Here is a 17954-nt window from a genome sequence, read left to right as displayed (position 1 = left end):
TTCCTTTACACGCGAAGTCACAAACACAAAAAAAGAAAATAATCAGGCAACATTTTTCTTCTATTCTCCTTCCTACCCACCACCCTACCCATCCAGTAGACTGCGTTACATCACATAATATATTCTCACCACCACCTAGCACCAACCTGCTTCCAGATGCAGTACCATCATTTTGCATTAATTTTACCTATTTTACATTCCATCTCCTCCACCCTCACCCATGTTCAACACAGATACTCAGACCTAGAGCCCTCACTTTTGAAGGTCATTTGAGAATCCATGCTTGACCTAGAACAGAGGAGAAGCCTTTCCGACTCATCTGTGTACCTTCGCGCCCAGAGCTGCTCTCCTGCACACACTGTTCGAGGTTTCAGAGACAGTGTTTCAAATTTCACATAGGACTCTCTTGCAAGGTCAGCTTCCTTCACTGTTTTTGGCTTTATGTGAAGTCTTAAAACTTTGTAGATTAAGAAAAATATCAAAGGTAAGACAACCACACATGCTGCACTGCTGGCCAATATCAGAATTGAAAACTGAGAGCTGCTTTCATCACTTAACCCATCAGTGGAGAAAATAATGCACTGCTCTTTTGTAGGTGGCACTCCTTTGGGTGAGACACATGCCATATATTGAGTACTGGGCTGCAAACCATCAATTGTGACTTTGTTTTTGCTAGAATCAGTGCTCAGAGGCAACATATCTTTCTCACCATACTTTGAGTATAACACAGTCACTGCAGAGCTGCTTGTGGCATTGACAGTTTTCCAAGTTAAGGTCACTCTTTCATCAGTTTCAGTGATCACTCTTAGGTTCTTTACAGTGACATTTTGCTCAGCCATACTTGCTGCATTCAATGAAGTCTCCCCACCTTTCTTGCTTATCTCCCCAGTCTGCTTTGTCTCCTCACCTTTCCTGCTTGTGTCCCCAGTCTGCTTTTTGACTCCGTTTGTCACTGCCTTTGAATTTTTCTTTCCATCAGACATGGGCCTGGATTGCTTCTTGACAGTAAACCTGATGCTTGTTGATATTTCAGTGTTAACCAGCGCTGTGGTAGTTGGTGTGATGGGAAGAGGCGTGGTTGTCCTCTCAGGTTCCTGGTTGGATTCATCCTGAGTGGTATTCTGTCTCTGTGCCTCTTGCTTCCTTCCATACTTCTGTGGTGACACAGTTGTAGTAACTACACCAACCACTGTGACAGTGACAGCAGCTTCTGCCCTTCCTGCTAAGTTCTTGGCTTTACATCTGTATTCTCCTGCATCCCTGTATGAAATCCCTGTCAAGCTCATTATGGACCATCTGACACCCTCTCCAGGTGTTTCTTGAATTACTAGAGGAAAATGCAAACAGTAAAACATTATAAAAGGCTGGTAAAGAGAAAGTAAACATTATTAGTCTACTTCTTCCCTTATTTCTGCCAGGAGGAATCACATGTATTAAACTTTAAAAAAAACAAGCTCCACACACAAACTATGGAAGTCCCTGCCATATTATATTATTGCAGAAAAGTTCTCAGTTTCAGTCAAAATGGAATTGAATATGTGGAGGATTTTTAGAATATAATTTGCAGTTTCACTGAGTAAAACAAAACCACATGAAGAGAAATCAAATGTCTTAAAGCTGCTCTGTGACTAGGAAATACAAGTCTCACTGACTTGAAGTGACACTGAGCCCACTAGCCATTTAAAACATTTTTGGAAATTACCTTTGTCGTAAGATATTTCAGTACTTCGGACTATTGCTCTCTTCAGACTTGTGATTTAAGATAACTGTGAACTACTTAACATTAGCTATAAACACTTTTTTATATTTAAGTTACAGCATAAATATCTATCACTGTAGCTAGAATTATATCAAACAATCACAGCCTCTTCAGTATTCAAAACACGTGTAGCAAATAAACAGCAAACACTGGCAAATAACATAGAAAATATTTTCACCGTTTACTCAGCACTGGTGAGACTAATGTGCTCAGTTTTGGGCCCCTCATTACAAGAAAGACACCGAGATGCTGCAGCATGCTCACCTGTCCCAATCTCCCTTTTCCTTTACCCTTTTCCTGCTTCACCCATTTCCCCTCTCCATGAACATTGTTCTTATTACAGACCACATCCAGAATCAGAACAGTCTTGTTGGACCTGCTCAGACCAAACCTCAACAAAGAATTTCCTAACAGCTGTTGACAGATACAATTGCCAGCTTGGTGCAATATCTGGTCCATTGTTACTCATTATAATGATTTCAAAGCACAAGCAACCCACAATTTCAGGCTTTCCCATGTCCTATAAAAGAGCAATTATACCTGTATAGTTCACTGGTATATTGTCTGACCTAGTCCAGGTAAGCTGCGGTGTTGGGTACCCAGTTGCATCGCAGCGTAGCAGAACGTTGCTTCCCAGTGGGGAAGTGATTTTTGTCGCCGACGTCATCACAGATGGTTTAAGACACTGCTCTAACTCAGCTCTCTGGAACAAGATTCCTGCTAGGCTCTCAGGTCCACTACATGAAACCAATGGATCAAGAAGTACAACTGAGTTGTCCACAATTTTGGAAAATTCAATTAGCTTTGAAATGCGACAATCACAAAACCATGGGTTGTCCTGCAAACCTGAAGCAGGGAGGGAAGAGGGGAAAGAAAGAAAAAATAATGCTGTTAGGCAATATATGAGTCTTGTGATTACAGTATGAGGCATGACTACCACCAAGTACAAGCAAGGAGAACCATGGACCTATTCTGAGTTTCAATTTGTTTTTTTTGTTCGGCTGATTGGTGGGGGAGCTTTTGCAGAGGTGAGAAAGAGTTTGAATGTTTATTAAGCTAAACTTTTTCTTCACAGAAGTTTACAGGAGTATAGTAAGATACAGGCACTACCTTTACTTAGCTTTGATATTTATCTGGGAAAAACACTTTGAAAAGATGTCTTAAGCCTGATATGTTTTCACCTGCCTGTACCTTCTGGAAAGATAGCTTCTCAGGGCTATTACATTTCATCACTCTGCTCTTAGTCCTTCTTTGGGCTTTTACAGTTTGATCTTCTCAGACCCTTTTTTCAATGCTTGCAGAGAAGATGATGGTTTAAGGGGCTATAGCTTTTCACCATCTCTAGCCCTTGAAAAAAAAAAAAAAGGCTAAGGAGAAAAACCTTTAGGCCAATAAAATTCTTATGTGGCTCTGAATTGTACCAATATTCTTAGAAATCAAACTTCAATTTAGGACAACCTCTGAAATCCATTCAAAAAGAATAGCAGAAGAGTAGAAAATGAGAATGACCCTGATAAAGCTGATGACTACAGTATTTTTATGATGGCATGTGAGAATACTATCTCTTCTGTTAGAGGCTATAAGATTTGTTTCTTGATTCAAAAGTCTTTGATTGAGAAGCTTCTCTGTCTTGGTGAACTTACTACGGTGAAAGAGTAGCCATTTCTGAGGCATATAATTTTAAATCCTCAGCTGTTATTGATTACTCCACTATGTTGACCTTCACAAAGCAACAGCAGCTTCACCAGGTAAAACACAACATAGTGTATCACTCAGGAGTTCAAATATTTTCTTCTTTGACTTATACATTTGGGCATACCTTTTTCTTTTTCTTTTTTTTCCCAAGTATTAATAATAAGAAGAACTTACAGACTGAAATAAGAGACGATATCCAAGAACTCATTACTACTGAAATTACTGAGAAGTGTAACAGACTAGTCATATTAATTAAACCAATATTAAAAGAAAAATAGAACTGAAACACCTGCTAATATTGTTCAGTGGGTATTTTTAGGAATCATAAAAACAGGTAATGAAAAAAATTCTGCTTTTCTTCTTGGATGAAATATGTAGAGCAAAGAATAACTACTGCTTTCTTTTATCACCTGATCAAGATTAGGTTATTTTAAGCACAGTGTCAGTGATTGGTTAAAACTGTGGTAAACCCCAATTAATCCCTGCTCTTTAAAACAAGACTTGACCTGAAGAGATTCCATAACTTTGACATCACAATCCAATTTCACCCTTTGCAGACAGAAGGGATTTTGCATCTGTTATTTGCTACTTACTGCCTGCTGGAACAGAGAAGGGGAAATCAAGGAAACTGTATCAGCAACTATTTGTCTTCAAAAAAAAAAAAAGGAGAAAAAGAAAAACAAGAAACAAAAAAAACCTTCCAAAATATTAATTTTTCGTGAGCAAAAGAGATACCATCCAAAAGTTTTCCATATGTCTAGGCATCAGCTGCCTGTGGTCATAAAAATTCTGCCAATTAAACACATGTATATAACTGTGCTCATCTTTCAAATTAGGGAAGCTTTAGTTTGTAGTTAGAGACAATATTCCTGGGTTGGGTTGTTTTCTGTATTCTCACTTGCTTATAAGGTGTCAATTTTTCTCACTGTATTAAGAAAGAGACTATATGAGCATTTGAAAATTAAATTCCCCTAAGGTATAAGAGGGAAGACAGGATCCCCTTGAAACAAGCCCTCAACCGCCAGAGTTACTCCATAACAAAATGCTGCTAAAATGCAAGTGAACTACCAGCATAGCCTCTGTGCTACCTAGAGGACAGAAGCACAGAGCAGCTGTGCTACAAGCAGGCAGCAGGGCAGGAGCTCTGGGTCCACAGCATTCATCAGGATAGATTTGCAGCATCAGTAAGGGCTCCCTTCCCACATACCAGGCAGCAGATTCTCTCTTACATTAAAGGCTACTGAAAATATTTCTTCTGCAATGTTTCTTCATCCTACAAGCTTTACTGCAAGAAAGGATGGGTTTTATTATTGTTTCTAATACCACTATCAGCACTCAAAGGCCTTTCCATCCATTTAGGATGGAAAAGACCTTTAAGATTCAGTCCAGCCATAACCCTAACACTGTCAAGATCACCACTAAACCATGTCCCTAAGTGCCACAACTACACGACTTTCAAATACCTCCAGGGAGAGCAACTCAACCACTTCCCTGGGCAGCCTGTTCCAGTGCCTAACAACCCTTTAAGTGAAGAAATTTTTCCTAATGTATATAAATACATGGCTTTCATATTCTCCCAATGACCTAAAGAAGACCCAAAATTCTTACGATAAGTGTTAAAAAATTACAAAATAGAAGCAACAGTAAAGCAAAGATGCACAGTACTGAGACTGGGTGTCTGTTTAGTTCAGTCTGGGACACAGGTTTGACCACTTCAGATCATTCCAAAGGCCTGGTTTCAATTTCAGAAGGAAGCTGTAGTCACAGAAGACTGTACTTTCACACTTTAGTGCAAAGAAAGTTACTTCAGTTAGTCACCTCATCTCCCCCATCCATTATGCTTCCCAGTGGAACTGGCTAAATAAACAGGACTCATAAAAATAAATATAATATATACAGCTAAAGGAGTTCCTTCCTTGCTTCCACTGCCCATTCCTTCTATTTATCTCTGTCTTGCCAATATCTAGCAGTATCCACATTATCTTTAGTAAACTTGCACAGCCATTGTAAGTCATCAAGTCATGTGAACTTCCAAAATGGAAGGATGAAAGCACTACTGAGTTGGAAGCAAGGAAAAAACACTGCATTTGATTATACCTCAGTTAGCTATTGCAGAGAACATAAATGGAAATGTAAACCTAGTTTCCAAACTACAAAGGGCATTCTGAGCTATAACGGCTTATGTTTAAAAGATGATACAAGTGACAACAAACACATTAATGAATAAAGGAAATTATTAAAAAAAAAAAGGGGGGGGGGAAGAGAAACCATTAAAAATGGGGAGGTTTAAAAAAGGAATAAGACGGAAACCCCTCTGGAAAATAATTTCCTAACAAGAAAAAATAAAGCTAAGTCTCCAATGGCATGTATATCTGTTGGAACAGCAAGCCTTTAGAAACCCTGGACTCTTTTCTAGAAATATTAAGGCAGCTTGTTGACCTAAGACGTACTAACCAAGGCACAACAAACATAGATAAATACTTATGCATTGCAGTATAACCAATGTAGTGTATTTTAACATTCAATAGGGATTATAAATTGCTCTAAAAGCCTTCCTACGTTCTAGATTCAGCACATTTTAAATTTACTCTCACACAATTTTGTATGTATGTTTGTGTGTACAATGCCAAATATATGTACACAGGAGTCTCTGCATGTACTTTTTTGCAGTCTTCTCAGTAAGGAGGGTTTCCCCATGTTGTGTTAATATGGACTTTAACCTTCGAAATAGCTGTGAGTGAAATTTCCTTTGTAAATCAGTAACCAGTCTCAGGCCTTAACTTGTATAATATACTGCTTTTCAGTTGCTGTAAAATGGCAGTGTGAAATATTCAAGTTCTGGGCTGATGGAGGAGATACTCACCACTGCTTGGGGCAACCTACACAGGGCTCTCTTCCAGCTGAAGCTACAAGATTTTCGATCCACGGTTCTAAAACAGTAAAGCCCACTTCTCACATTGTGCCCAGTGTTTCCTCCACACAGTAATTGCTAGAGTGTAGTTTCAGGAAAAGAAGCTTCTACCCAATGGCCCAGTGTAACAGCTGGGAGCCTGATGGACCTGCAGCATTCAAATTTTTGGCACCTCTACATATAACAGAGGCAAGATCTCATCTAACTGCCACTCTATCATATACTGGATTCCTCTGTTCCTCTCAGCTACTCACTAGGTGCAATTTTCCATATGGAAAATGCCACTGCCATCATTCACGCCAGAAATTTTGCTCTGTACAGCAGCCAATGCTCAAACTTAGCTGTGATTTGGATCAAAGTATTAGGTTATAGCTCCAGAGGTAACAAAAAGAGGGCTAGATGAACTCACACACTGGTCATTCAATCATTTCCACTGCTTAATTGTCAGCTCACTCCACGGCTTTGTTTTGAATTGTTCAAAAAGTCACTCTCCAAGACAAAGCCAGTCATGGCTCCTGGGGCACTTGCACTCCAGGGATTGCTCCCTGAAATGTTTATAGATGAGACCACACCAAAGACAGATCTCTCTATCCCATTCTTGCCCCTGATGTAAGTGCATCAGGCTTTGTCCCTCCAAACCATCCTGCACGACTGTCAGGCATACAACATACCCTTGCTATTTTATATGACAAAAGCACAGTTGTATGGGTTGTGATGCAATTCTCAATTACTTCTGGCAGCTTGAACTGAAGAAAAAACATCTCCACCCCCATAGTTACATTTTAGGGTCACTTCAGCATCCCTTAGGGCCCCCAGAAAACCAAGGGCTGAATCTTACAAAGCATGGAACAGTCAGCCAGCTTAAAAGAGAGCTGGCCCTAGATTGTGTGGATGAGAGCCAGGGTGAGCCATTTGGCCATAGGACCAGGAATCATTCCCTGATCATCTTTCATTTAAGATAGTGTGACACAGAGGAATATCATACAGTGGGAGGTAATAAAAAAACCCCAAACCTGTAAGGACAAAAACTATGAACTGGAATAAAGAGATGTTAGCATGCCAGTCCCCTGGGCAGAAGTAGTCCATGGCTCCCCAAAGAATCCCTGAAGTAAACATGGGAAACATGAACTTTCTCTTACATGCAACCTCCTTGATGCTCAGTCAAGATAATGAAGACAAAATTGCCTCCTGGTGTTAGAAAATATGTATGCACAAACATATGAGTGGGTTCTTGTTTTGCCAGAACTAGGAGAGAAGCCAGCTCCAGTAGTAATTACTTACACTAAGTAGAATTGAACTGCTGTCTTCCTGACTGGACAAAACCAGCATTTATTTACTCTGGGCTCCAGCTTCTAGCAGAGCTCTGGTTGTAGTTACCATTCCATGCAGGTACATGGGTCAGACTGAATGCACCTACAGAGAACAACAGCTGGCGCACACAGCACACTCTTGAGCATCAAAGTCTGCAACTGTGGGCATTACATTTTAAAGAAACTTTTTTTTTCAAAAACCAAAGGAGTCCAAAAGCAACCAGTATCTATGGTAAAAAGAGGGGGAAAGGGCGGAACCCAACAAACAAAACCAACAACAAAAAACACAAAACAAAAAACAAATGGCGTGATTAGTTAAGGCAGCAAATGGGGAAGGAAAACATATGAAAGGTTACTACTGTAAGAGATGGTCATTAGTTTTTCTGTATGTTCATCTTATGTAGGACAAGAGGTAATCAGATTAGTTTGCAGTAAGGGAGATTGAGGTTAGATATTAAGAGAAACTTTCTCACTGTCCTCATAGATAAGCACTGGAGGAGGTTATCAGAGAAGCTCTAGAAAGGTCAGGCCATGGGCTTTAAGAACAACACTGATTTATCCAGTATGGTTCAGTTCATCTGGTTCTGCATCCCAGCAGGCTACAGGATGGCCTTTTTGAAATCCTACCTGATTACATACCTTTGTGATTCTTATCTCTCCTTCAGAGGAGGAGGAGAATATCTGTGAGTTACATTTCTTCTCCCTCAGGCTCCAGCAATCCCAGTAGAGACAGAAGAGGTGTCAGAAGAACACATCTTGCTCCTGTTCTAAGCTGACATCTCCTATGGTTGGAGCATTACAGAGACATCTCAACTCCTAGGTCATCTTTCTAGCCCAATAGTTTCTATCAGCCGTTCATTCCTGAAAAACAACTGTTTTGTAACAGTCCATCAACAGCAATCTAAAGATGAGCTCCTGGCAGTGAGTGGGAGTGGTGTTAACTACAATTTTGCAAGCTCTAGTAATATAACAAAACTAACACTCAGTGGAGACTAATTCAGCTTGTCAAAATAACCCATGACATAAAAAGCATTGCACTTTCTAATCTCCAGAGCAAGGGGATGTTTTCTTATTCACCATAGTTTCCTATACAGCAAGTACGGACTGTCTTCACTGGAATGTACTCATCAGAAGGCTATATGACGTCAATGAAAGAAAATTCAGCTAATAATTCATAGCTTACCTAAGGTATATTTACCTAACACAACACGATGAAAGTATTAACTGGTATTTTACATTCTCAGATCCAAATCTGTAGTGACTGCACAGAGCCTACCTCAGCATGTAACATTAAAAAATGGGAAGCAAGGCACTGTTTGAACCCAGTGTGTGTTCCCCTCTGAAGATCTGTGCTCAAACCCAGTTGTAGTTCATAAATGAAAATGATCCAAATGTCACATTTCAAGTCTCTAGAGGACTCAATGTTGGCATGAGAGGGTTTTCCAGGTCTAGAGGAGGCTGGCAAGGTACCCGCACCAACAAAGCTTGCAGATGGTTGTCACGGGGAAGAGAAAAGAGCGTGCGTGGGTTTGGAGCTTTTTGGCATGTTGGGTTTCTTGTTTGGTTGGTTATTTTGTTTTTTATGTAGTGAGGGCTTTGTAAGACAAGGAAGGGTCTCCCACATGAGATCATCAGGAGAATTAGATCTAGCATAGTCAGCTCCTACCTTACTGTCTCTTGTAGCCTTCAGTATGGGGGCAGGGAAAAGGTTACTGAGTTGGACATACTTCTACAGCTTTTTCTTTTAGTCCTGAAGAGATGAAGATCCTGTTAATGCTGCAAACCTATACTTACCATGCATGCCTGAAACTCATTCAGCCTACTTGCATCTGTGAAGCTACTTATCTACAATCTCCCCTGAATGAGAGTTCTAAATTGCAGTTTCTGTTGTGAAACAAAGCAGCTGAAAAAGTGAACACTGAATAGTGGGGGATTAGATTAAGAAACTGGAAATACTGGGCAATACAATGCAGGGCAGATCTTTACCAGTGGGTATAGAACTGCCACAGTAGAAAGAGACAGGCGGTTTTCCTCCTTTCCACCACTACACTACAGAAACATCAAAATTTCACTTATACATAAACAGTGACAGAAGAGAACACTAGTGATAGAGCTGTTCCAACCGTGTTCTGAGACTGCAGAAGAGAACAGGGTTACCTGCAAGACTAGGAAGTAGAGAGAAAGCATAAGATGAAGTACTAAGTCAAAAACAGAACTGATGTGATGGTATACTGGAGAGATGGAATAAAATTATGAAAAACATCAGAGTCTGGCCAAACTATTCTTAAATACATACCTCAAATACTATAAAAGTACCTTAAATACTATAAAAAGTACTGTGAAGTTGTAGGGATCAGATTCCTATTCTCTCATATTCAACATGTAAATCAGGAAAAAATTCAGGATAATCAGTCAGCTTTAAAGCAATGCAAGGTCAACAGGAGTCATGGGGACAGCAGAGCCACCCCATTTTGAACTACCAACACTGTTTGAAGCACTGTGTCTCAGGATATGCTTCATATGAGCATCAACTCTAGCTACTTGCTTGGCTTGTGAGCCGTTGAAGATACATATGATGTCAATGAAGGATGATGAGGGAAATGTCATCCAAAACACAATTTTTGGAAGTTCTTCATTTCTATGGATACTGAACACTCCATATGGCCTGTATTCTGGTAGACCAGAACCTCATATATTTTACTTCAGTTTTATAACCTTGAGATAACAACATTCATCAAGATCACTATCTTCATTTTATAGTTTTCCATCACCAACAATAAATAAATAAATAAATAAATCACTGAGGAAACCAGAGGACTGACCTGGATAAAACCCACTCTCCTGAATCCCAGGCTGGTCCCCTACCTGCTCTCACTTCCAATTTAACATTTAGACACATTTTAATGGGGAAAGAGACAGCTGTTTAACATACCCAAAATGACTCTCTGGGTCGCTAGACTGCCTGTGCTCTTAGACAGGACAGCTTCTGAGAAGGGAGGCCAAATGTCCATCAAGTCTGATGGCAAAGTGGTTAGCTTGTTGCTGGATATGTCCAGGTAGGTGAGGTTTTTCAGGTACCGGCCAGCATCAGCGGGAATGCTGGTTATTTTATTATTGTGTAAATCAAGAGTCCGTAGGTTAGGCATCTCTGCCAGTGATTCCCAAGGGAAGCCTGAGAGCAGATTACCATCCAGCCGTAACTCATGCAATTGTTTCAAGTTATAGAAGCTGCTGATATCAATGTTTGCTACACAGTTGTAAGTTACCCACAGGTATTTGAGATCTACTAGGTAGTAAAAGGCTTCAGTCGGAATCCTTCGTATGACAGTTTTCTCTATACGAAGTTTTACAGTATCCACAGGAACATTTACGGGGATCTCATACATGTCAGGATCATTACAGAGTACAGACCTAACACCAGGAAAAAAGAAAAAAAGAAAAAAAAATTTAAAAATGAGAGAGACATTGATATTTCTTTATCAGAAATTTGTACTTTAGATTTAAATGCAAATAGTGTTACTTCCTGCAGCTCTACTAGAAGAATAGAGTATGTCAGATCAAGAACAGTCCTCTGCATTTAAAAAATCAATAAGGCAAAGATGGAGTTTCTAAAGAGAAAAAGAATACAAAACACTTTCAGGTGAAGTTTAATTTGCTGTATTATAAAGCATATAAACACTGTCCTCTGTCCTCTATTCTATTGACAACTGAAAACCAGAAGCCATTGCATAAGGAATAAATCATGCATGTATCTCGAATGGGAACTGCATGCCATCTGTGTTACTAAAACTCAGAAAATCAGACTACTAATTTCTAATTTTTCTGCATGATGAAGATTCAAAGTATTTGTCTATATTTACCTTTCAGAACAAACTGAGAATTGAAAATGTTAGCATATTTCTCTAAGGGACAGCTTTCTAGCCTTCTTTCTGTTGCCTGCATAGAAATGACCTGCTTTCTAGAGGTGCTAAAAACTTTCTGCTCCCATTGATTTTACTGAAATGGGATTTCTCAGCATTTCCAAGAATCAGTACATTTCCATTTCTGTGGGATACATTGTTTGCACTCATCAGCTTTAAGATTTCCCTCCTCTCAAGAAGACTGTCTTAAATGTTGTCCCCATTTTTCCTTCCTTTTACTTTCTCCTCATACAGCTTTATACTGGGTGTATTATGACAAATAGCAAAAACTGACATAACAATATCCAGATGACCAAATTTCAAATTAACCTCTACATTACCAAAAATTATATGATTTTCCTGAAGATTAAAAAAAAAGAAGAAACTACTGTGTTTGTTTAAAGCAGAATTACCTTATGGTAGACAACTATTTTCTAAAAATAGAAAGGACATTACAATAGTAGGAAAATCATGGAGCAGAAAGAAATTGCTTTCTACAAAAACTGAAGATTTAAAGTAGCTATTTGCGAAACACAAAGCCATAATCACCATCTGTCCCTATTCAGGAATGCTTCTAGCTGTATAACACCAGTATAAAACATGCCTTATTTCAACTATGCTAGAACTAATTTGCAATGTATGAGAATGTTATTGTCAATTTCCTCAACCCTTTTTCTTATAAATTGCCTTGTATAACAAATAATAAAATATATACCTTGCTCCAGTGCCATCACTTCTGCCATGGTAAACACAAGTGCATTGTGAAGGACAAAACCCATGCAGTTCTTCAAAAAAGCTCATTAGGAGGTAGAAACAAACAAACAGATACATGACTTCCCCCCCAGCAGAACTGATATGGAAATAAAAATTAAAACTTCATTCCTAGGCACTCATGTGCAGTGTGCTACAAATGTGAATGCAGATATCCATTTAGTAACAGCAGATTACATCAGATTAACTGAGATCTGTGGTTGCTTAACCTTCAAATGTATCCTGAAATGGATCAGTTAAGCCAGTTCATTCTTCATTCTGTCAGAACAACACACTCTGTTTCAAATCATAGCCAGCATGTTTCAAGGCTATTTTAATATATAGCTTGTGGAGTTAGTATGCAATAAAGTCTCTTTGCTCCTTCTAAGAGGTAACGCATTAGTTAGTGTCCATAAAGTGTTCCAAGGTTCCTGAAAGAAATCTAGTACAGCATGAGGGTATTGCATTTTCTTTAATACTAAAAATTATAAGTTAATAGGAAGCCTAGATTCCAAAGTTCATGACATAATCCTGTAAAAACTGTCTTCTTTTACAAAAAAAAAAAACAAAACAACCCACCCACATGTATTTTAAATAAGTTACACACTGCAAAGCCAAACTTCATATTCATGCATACATAATAACAGAAGATATTTATTCTAAAAATCTGAGTATCATCAAGAGTGCATATACTAGCATTCATAAATAGATACATACACAGTCATCTTTTCCATCCTGAATAAATCACTTCACCAAAAGGTATTTTTTGAAAATTACACAACAGACCTATGTAACCAGGAGATTGACTTAGAAATTATGAGAAATGACTATAAATATTTACTTGGTTTTATATGCATCCCACATGTCAAGACTGAGGGTACATTTTTTCTCATTTTCAGGATTTGCTATGCAGTCACAAGCACTAGAAACATACTATTACTAAAACAAAAGCTGTCTTTCCTAGAAATTCATTTGGTAGTGTGAGCAAAAACTTCAAAAATACATTAAAATATCCCAAAACTCCTTAAAAATCCTAAAAGCTGATAACAGGTTCTATTGGGTTTGCATAGATATTTTGATAACATATTCATAGAAGCAGAACTCTGCAAAGCATACCAACATGGATACCTGGTATAGAAATATATTCACACAGGGAGAATGCATAATATTTCAAGTCTGGAAAACTTTCAAAGGAAGATAAGGAAAAGTAATTCATGAAAGGAATTATAGGTGCAAAAATCATGTTACTGAATTTAAGCACTCGCAGCTTCAGGCTCTCCCTGCCCCTGTGTCACCTTGTCCAAACTGTAAGAGTCAGAGTGAGCACTTCACTACCCCTTTTTGCTTGGGACAGACATATTGGGCCAATAAACCTCATTCTCAAAACCTAAAGTCTTAACGGGTTTTGTCTTTTTGCCTTCTTAACTGATCTAAACAGATTATTGAGATTAACAGAAACAGCTGTCTGAGGCAGATTATTATTCCAAAAGATTAATCTTCTGAAAGACTCATTAGCTTTAACCAAGATTTCACTCCTTTCCATTTAGTTTATGCATGCAAATGACATGAGTTCTATCATGTCAGTGCACTTTGTGATACACTCATGGGCAAGGCGTTGTTTATAGTTATCTCTTGTCTTGTCTGACATCGCACCATTGCCAGGATTGCCCTCCGAAACCTGCCAAGACAAGAAAGAGGAAGCAGAAAGATCATTAGCTGGAGAATCAAATACCAAGAAACACTGGGTAAGCTGACCTTAAGTATTACAACAGTTTTTAACTTCAGTAAATGTTACTTAATAAAAAATGGTGTATTTGGAATCTGAGAGGACTTGAGTCTTTTTCACTTCCATGTACATGAATAACTCAGTAAAGTTCCTTCTACAACAGGGGTCATGGCAGCTTTTGCTTATCCCAGGACAGTGTATAGCCATGACAAAGATGAATTTACTGAATGGGGAAAAAAAATGAGATGGATTTTTTCAGCAATATCAGGTAAATTCGCCTAGACAGAGATGACAGGGTCTGTTTCTAGGAAGTAGAGAAAGGAAGGATGCCTCTTTGCAAAAGCTAGTTTTCAGTCAGAGACACTGGCTTGGTTAGAGCATTTGATATGCTTGCTCAAAGCAGAAGAATAGGCTTAGCTTATTTACTTTAACAGTAAGTGTCGATCCATCCTAATCAGTCAGAATATGACACATCCCAAATCAAGCAAAGAAATCTACAGAAGTTCCGTGTCACTAAGCCGCCACACATTTTGGCCATAATTATAAAAACCAGTCTATTGCTGATGCATCCCAAAATCTCTAAGTCCTTTTAAGAAGCCACAAAGGGACTTTCAAAACACTGTCTTACAAAAGCTGTGTTGATGTGTTCGCAAAAATCTTTATTAATTTAGTATACTCTGATGATGATCAAAACAATTTCTTTTAGGATTTCCTGTCCAGAAGGTCATTTTTGGTAAATCAACAGTAGCTTACCCTTTGACCTCTTTGCTAATCAGCTTGTCATATTTTTCAGATGATCCTCCTATAGTTAGATGATATGCTAAAATTGTCAAGTAGAGTGGTACTAAATTAGGAACACTTACTTTTTGTTTGCAACGACATAAATGAAGGGATTATAGAATGTGGAAGATTTTGCAAATAGAGGAGCTATGATGGCCATTGCAGGAGAAATTTTCTTTGGGTCTCCAAAGGAAGACCATAAACACACAATAGAATATGGAGACCATGCCACCAAGAACATTACAATCATCACAACAGACATCTGTAAAAGAAGAGGAACAGACACATAACCAGCATTACCTGAAGATAAAGACCTCATAACCTAACCTCAAAAGCACATGCACCTATGTGAAAATAGAGCTATGCAGAACCAAATAGCAACAGGTAAACAAGCACACCTGACAAATTTTGACAGGTTACAATGAAATCTCACTTTGGAGATTAAATATCACATCACACTTTCATGTATTTTGGCATGCTGTGACTTCATTATGTACAATCTTCCTTCACAGTCAGCATTACTGATTATGCTAAATCTGTACAGCAAAAGTTTCAATGGCCAGAGAAGACTTCACACATGAGTTATGACCACCATAACAGGTCACTTTAGGACGTTATTACAAATAATAAATATGAACAGAGAGTAAATTCTAAACCAAAACCTGTTCCATTAGGATGTTAATAAAACTATTTAATAAGGTTTAACTGTGGTACAGTTAAATTAAAGAAAGTAAATGTTCTTCTACACAAAGGCTCAGTCTAACACTTGTGGAACTCAGAAGTGTCTGGTTGATTTAATGAAGCACGTTAGCCATGTTCAAGCATCATACTGAGCAGCTATCTGAGCAGTTATATCTTCTCTGCCTGCCTGTCAGAGAGAACAGTCTGGGCATACTGGGGCTTATACCCCAGAAGACTCCACACCACAGCTAGAAATAAACAAAAAAAGATGAGGGTAATGGAAGGCACCAAATGGGACAGACCTCTCTGGTTTTTCTCAGGGACATGAATCAGTAATTGAAACTGGAATGAAAATGTCAAATTAATCAAGAGGACAAAACAAATCACTAAATAAACAAAAAAGCCTGAAGGGCTCTTTGTATGTACAGGATTCCCTAGCGTTGTTTACCTATAGCCTTAGTCAGTCTTTCTGTGATGAACAAAATGAGAAACAAGAAGTAAATAGCTACTTTGTATGAGCTTTTCTAGAGCACAACCAATAAACAAACAGTGACTCTCTCCACAGAAGATTCCTATTTAAATAAAAATGTAACACCTATCAATAATGTAAAGAACCCTTTCATTTAGGAGTTTGGTGTAGAAAGCTTAGAAGATGCTAATTGCTGACAAAGCTAGAAGTCCGATTCCAAAAAAGAAACTCCAAAGCTTCAATCTTTTTTTTCCAAAGTATAACTCAGTGTCTTCAACTGCAAAACAGTAAAAATATTTTTTCTTCACAAATATGAGTTTACATTTATAGCTGAATCCTCACCTTTAAGCATTCTGAAATTTCTTCAGAAAAGCAAAATGTTCAGATTATTATTTTTAGGTAAAAATACCATTTCTCAGAATTTAATAATGATAAAGTTTTCCAAGGAATGTTAAGTTTGCATTGATAAGTAATTCAAAAGCATAGGTACATACTCGTCTGTCCAATTCTCTCTCACTTCTTTTATCATGTCCAGCCATAAATCATATCTTTACACAAAATCAAAGGAGCTAGTGAACTTCAAGCTTTCTCAAGGACTTTTATACATTAAAAGAATGTTAACCTTCCAGGAAGGATATATCATTTTATGCCATAACTCACATTCGCTACTGTTTACATAAGAAAGAGATAAGCTTTACAGACTGAAAAGAACAAGGGATTGGAATCACACATTTCAGGAGCTTGGAAATGTGCTTTCATTTCTAGGCCATGAGTTCAAATCAGAGTTGACCAGTCCATTTCAGACCAGATACCCCTGTGTACCTAGCAGAAAGCCTAAGGACTCTACAGACACAAAGAGTAAAAGTCCTCCTAGGATGGATACCTCTGAGGTACATTTCTATGTAATGCCAGAAGGGTAGAGGCAAGGAAAATTCAGATTGTTCCCAGCCTTCAAAGTAGCTATTCATTTGGAAAGAGTATTAGGCCAAAAGTAAAGAATATAGTGTTATAAGTCAAGCCAAGAGTTTTCACCTAGGCTGAATTTTACTTAGTATTTAGTACAAAAGGAAAAGGGGGAATGTAAGAAACAGAAATACTTAAAAGGCTGCAATGCTCCTTTGGCCTCAAGATTTAACCCTAAAGAACACGCTTAAAAAAAACATGCCCTAATTTACTATACCTTTGTCACATCTACTTGGTCAGACCAATCTATATTGATGCTCTCCAGGCAGTTACTGCTGGCATATTGTTTCATGGTCCGGGAAACATTGTAATAACAGTAAAACATGACTGTTAAGGGTACAACAAAATTAACAGCAATTACACTCATTGTGTAGGAAACAAAGGACCTGATAAAACAGAAAAACAAAACACAGTAATTTACAAATAGCCATTCAGTAAAAGTTACTAAAGAATTTGATATTTTGATTTGATTATGAAATTTTAAAACAAGCTTTTAAAGAATTAGGAAAATTTTCTTTAGCTTTAATTTTCTTATTAGCACCTACAAATCTTGCAGTTTTCAAGCACAGCTCAATTCCTATATTTTTCCATTGTTTTAAAATGATTTTTATGAATTACACTTCATACTTCAGAAAGAAGTTATGCTCAAAGAGTGGTGAATTAAATAAGCTTAGCCTTCAATGAGACAGCAAATTTAAAAGAAAGGGTGAAGGGGAATCTTACGCATCATTTTTCCTCCAATTTACTGTGCATGTTGCTCCAGTTGGATCCGGAGCATAGCTAGCCCAGCCTACAGTAGGCATGGAAGCCCAGAAGACTGCATTTATCCAAGCAGCAAGGATTAGAGTGGCATAGCTACGGGTAGTCATTCTTCTTCCTGTGGTCAAACACATACAGTCACAAACCATTGTCATCTTTTGCTCCTTTTCCACTATTGAACTGCAATGACAATTGGTTTCCAGCAAGCACATACCAGATGAATAATGATCCTCTCAAAGGCCTACACTCCCA

General features: G+C 38.2%; 2 protein-coding genes across 2 annotated transcripts in view; both read right to left on the bottom strand.

The window, feature by feature from the left end:
* Positions 1–224: 224 nt before the first annotated feature.
* LRIT3 (leucine-rich repeat, immunoglobulin-like and transmembrane domains 3) lies at positions 225–12405 on the bottom strand. Its single transcript, XM_010023186.1, has 5 exons — positions 12290–12405; positions 10608–11086; positions 2300–2605; positions 954–1327; positions 225–860 (listed from the first exon to the last, which is right to left on the bottom strand). Exons 1-5 carry the CDS (start codon positions 12403–12405, stop codon positions 225–227), a joined length of 1911 nt encoding a protein of 636 aa, XP_010021488.1.
* A 1494-nt stretch (positions 12406–13899) lies between these two features.
* Positions 13900–17954, bottom strand: part of RRH (retinal pigment epithelium-derived rhodopsin homolog) — an 11331-nt gene continuing 7276 nt past the window's right edge. The window contains exons 4-7 of the mRNA XM_010023184.1: positions 17667–17820; positions 17161–17329; positions 14914–15092; positions 13900–14002 (exon numbers count right to left, since the gene is read on the bottom strand). Of these exons, the coding sequence (XP_010021486.1) occupies positions 13900–14002; positions 14914–15092; positions 17161–17329; positions 17667–17820 (605 nt within the window). The remainder of the gene's footprint in view (positions 14003–14913; positions 15093–17160; positions 17330–17666; positions 17821–17954) is intronic.

Source organism: Nestor notabilis, unplaced genomic scaffold, assembly GCF_000696875.1.
Source record: "Nestor notabilis isolate BGI_N333 unplaced genomic scaffold, ASM69687v1 scaffold12841, whole genome shotgun sequence".
NCBI classification, from domain to species: domain Eukaryota; kingdom Metazoa; phylum Chordata; class Aves; order Psittaciformes; family Psittacidae; genus Nestor; species Nestor notabilis.
The sequence above is the reverse complement of the archived record's forward strand: the minus strand, read 5'-3'. Positions and strand labels throughout refer to the sequence as shown.

Bases quoted from the DNA above. Each gene is read 5' to 3' on its own strand.
- LRIT3 (XM_010023186.1), bottom strand. From the start codon at position 12,405: ATGTATCTGTTTGTTTGTTTCTACCTCCTAATGAGCTTTTTTGAAGAA. The intron at 1,328-2,299 runs GTATAATTGCTC...ATTTTCCTCTAG, and splicing joins TATACCAGTGAACTATACAG to TAATTCAAGAAACACCTGGA. The intron at 861-953 runs GTGACAAACGGA...AAAGGTGGGGAG, and splicing joins GAAAGAAAAATTCAAAGGCA to ACTTCATTGAATGCAGCAAG.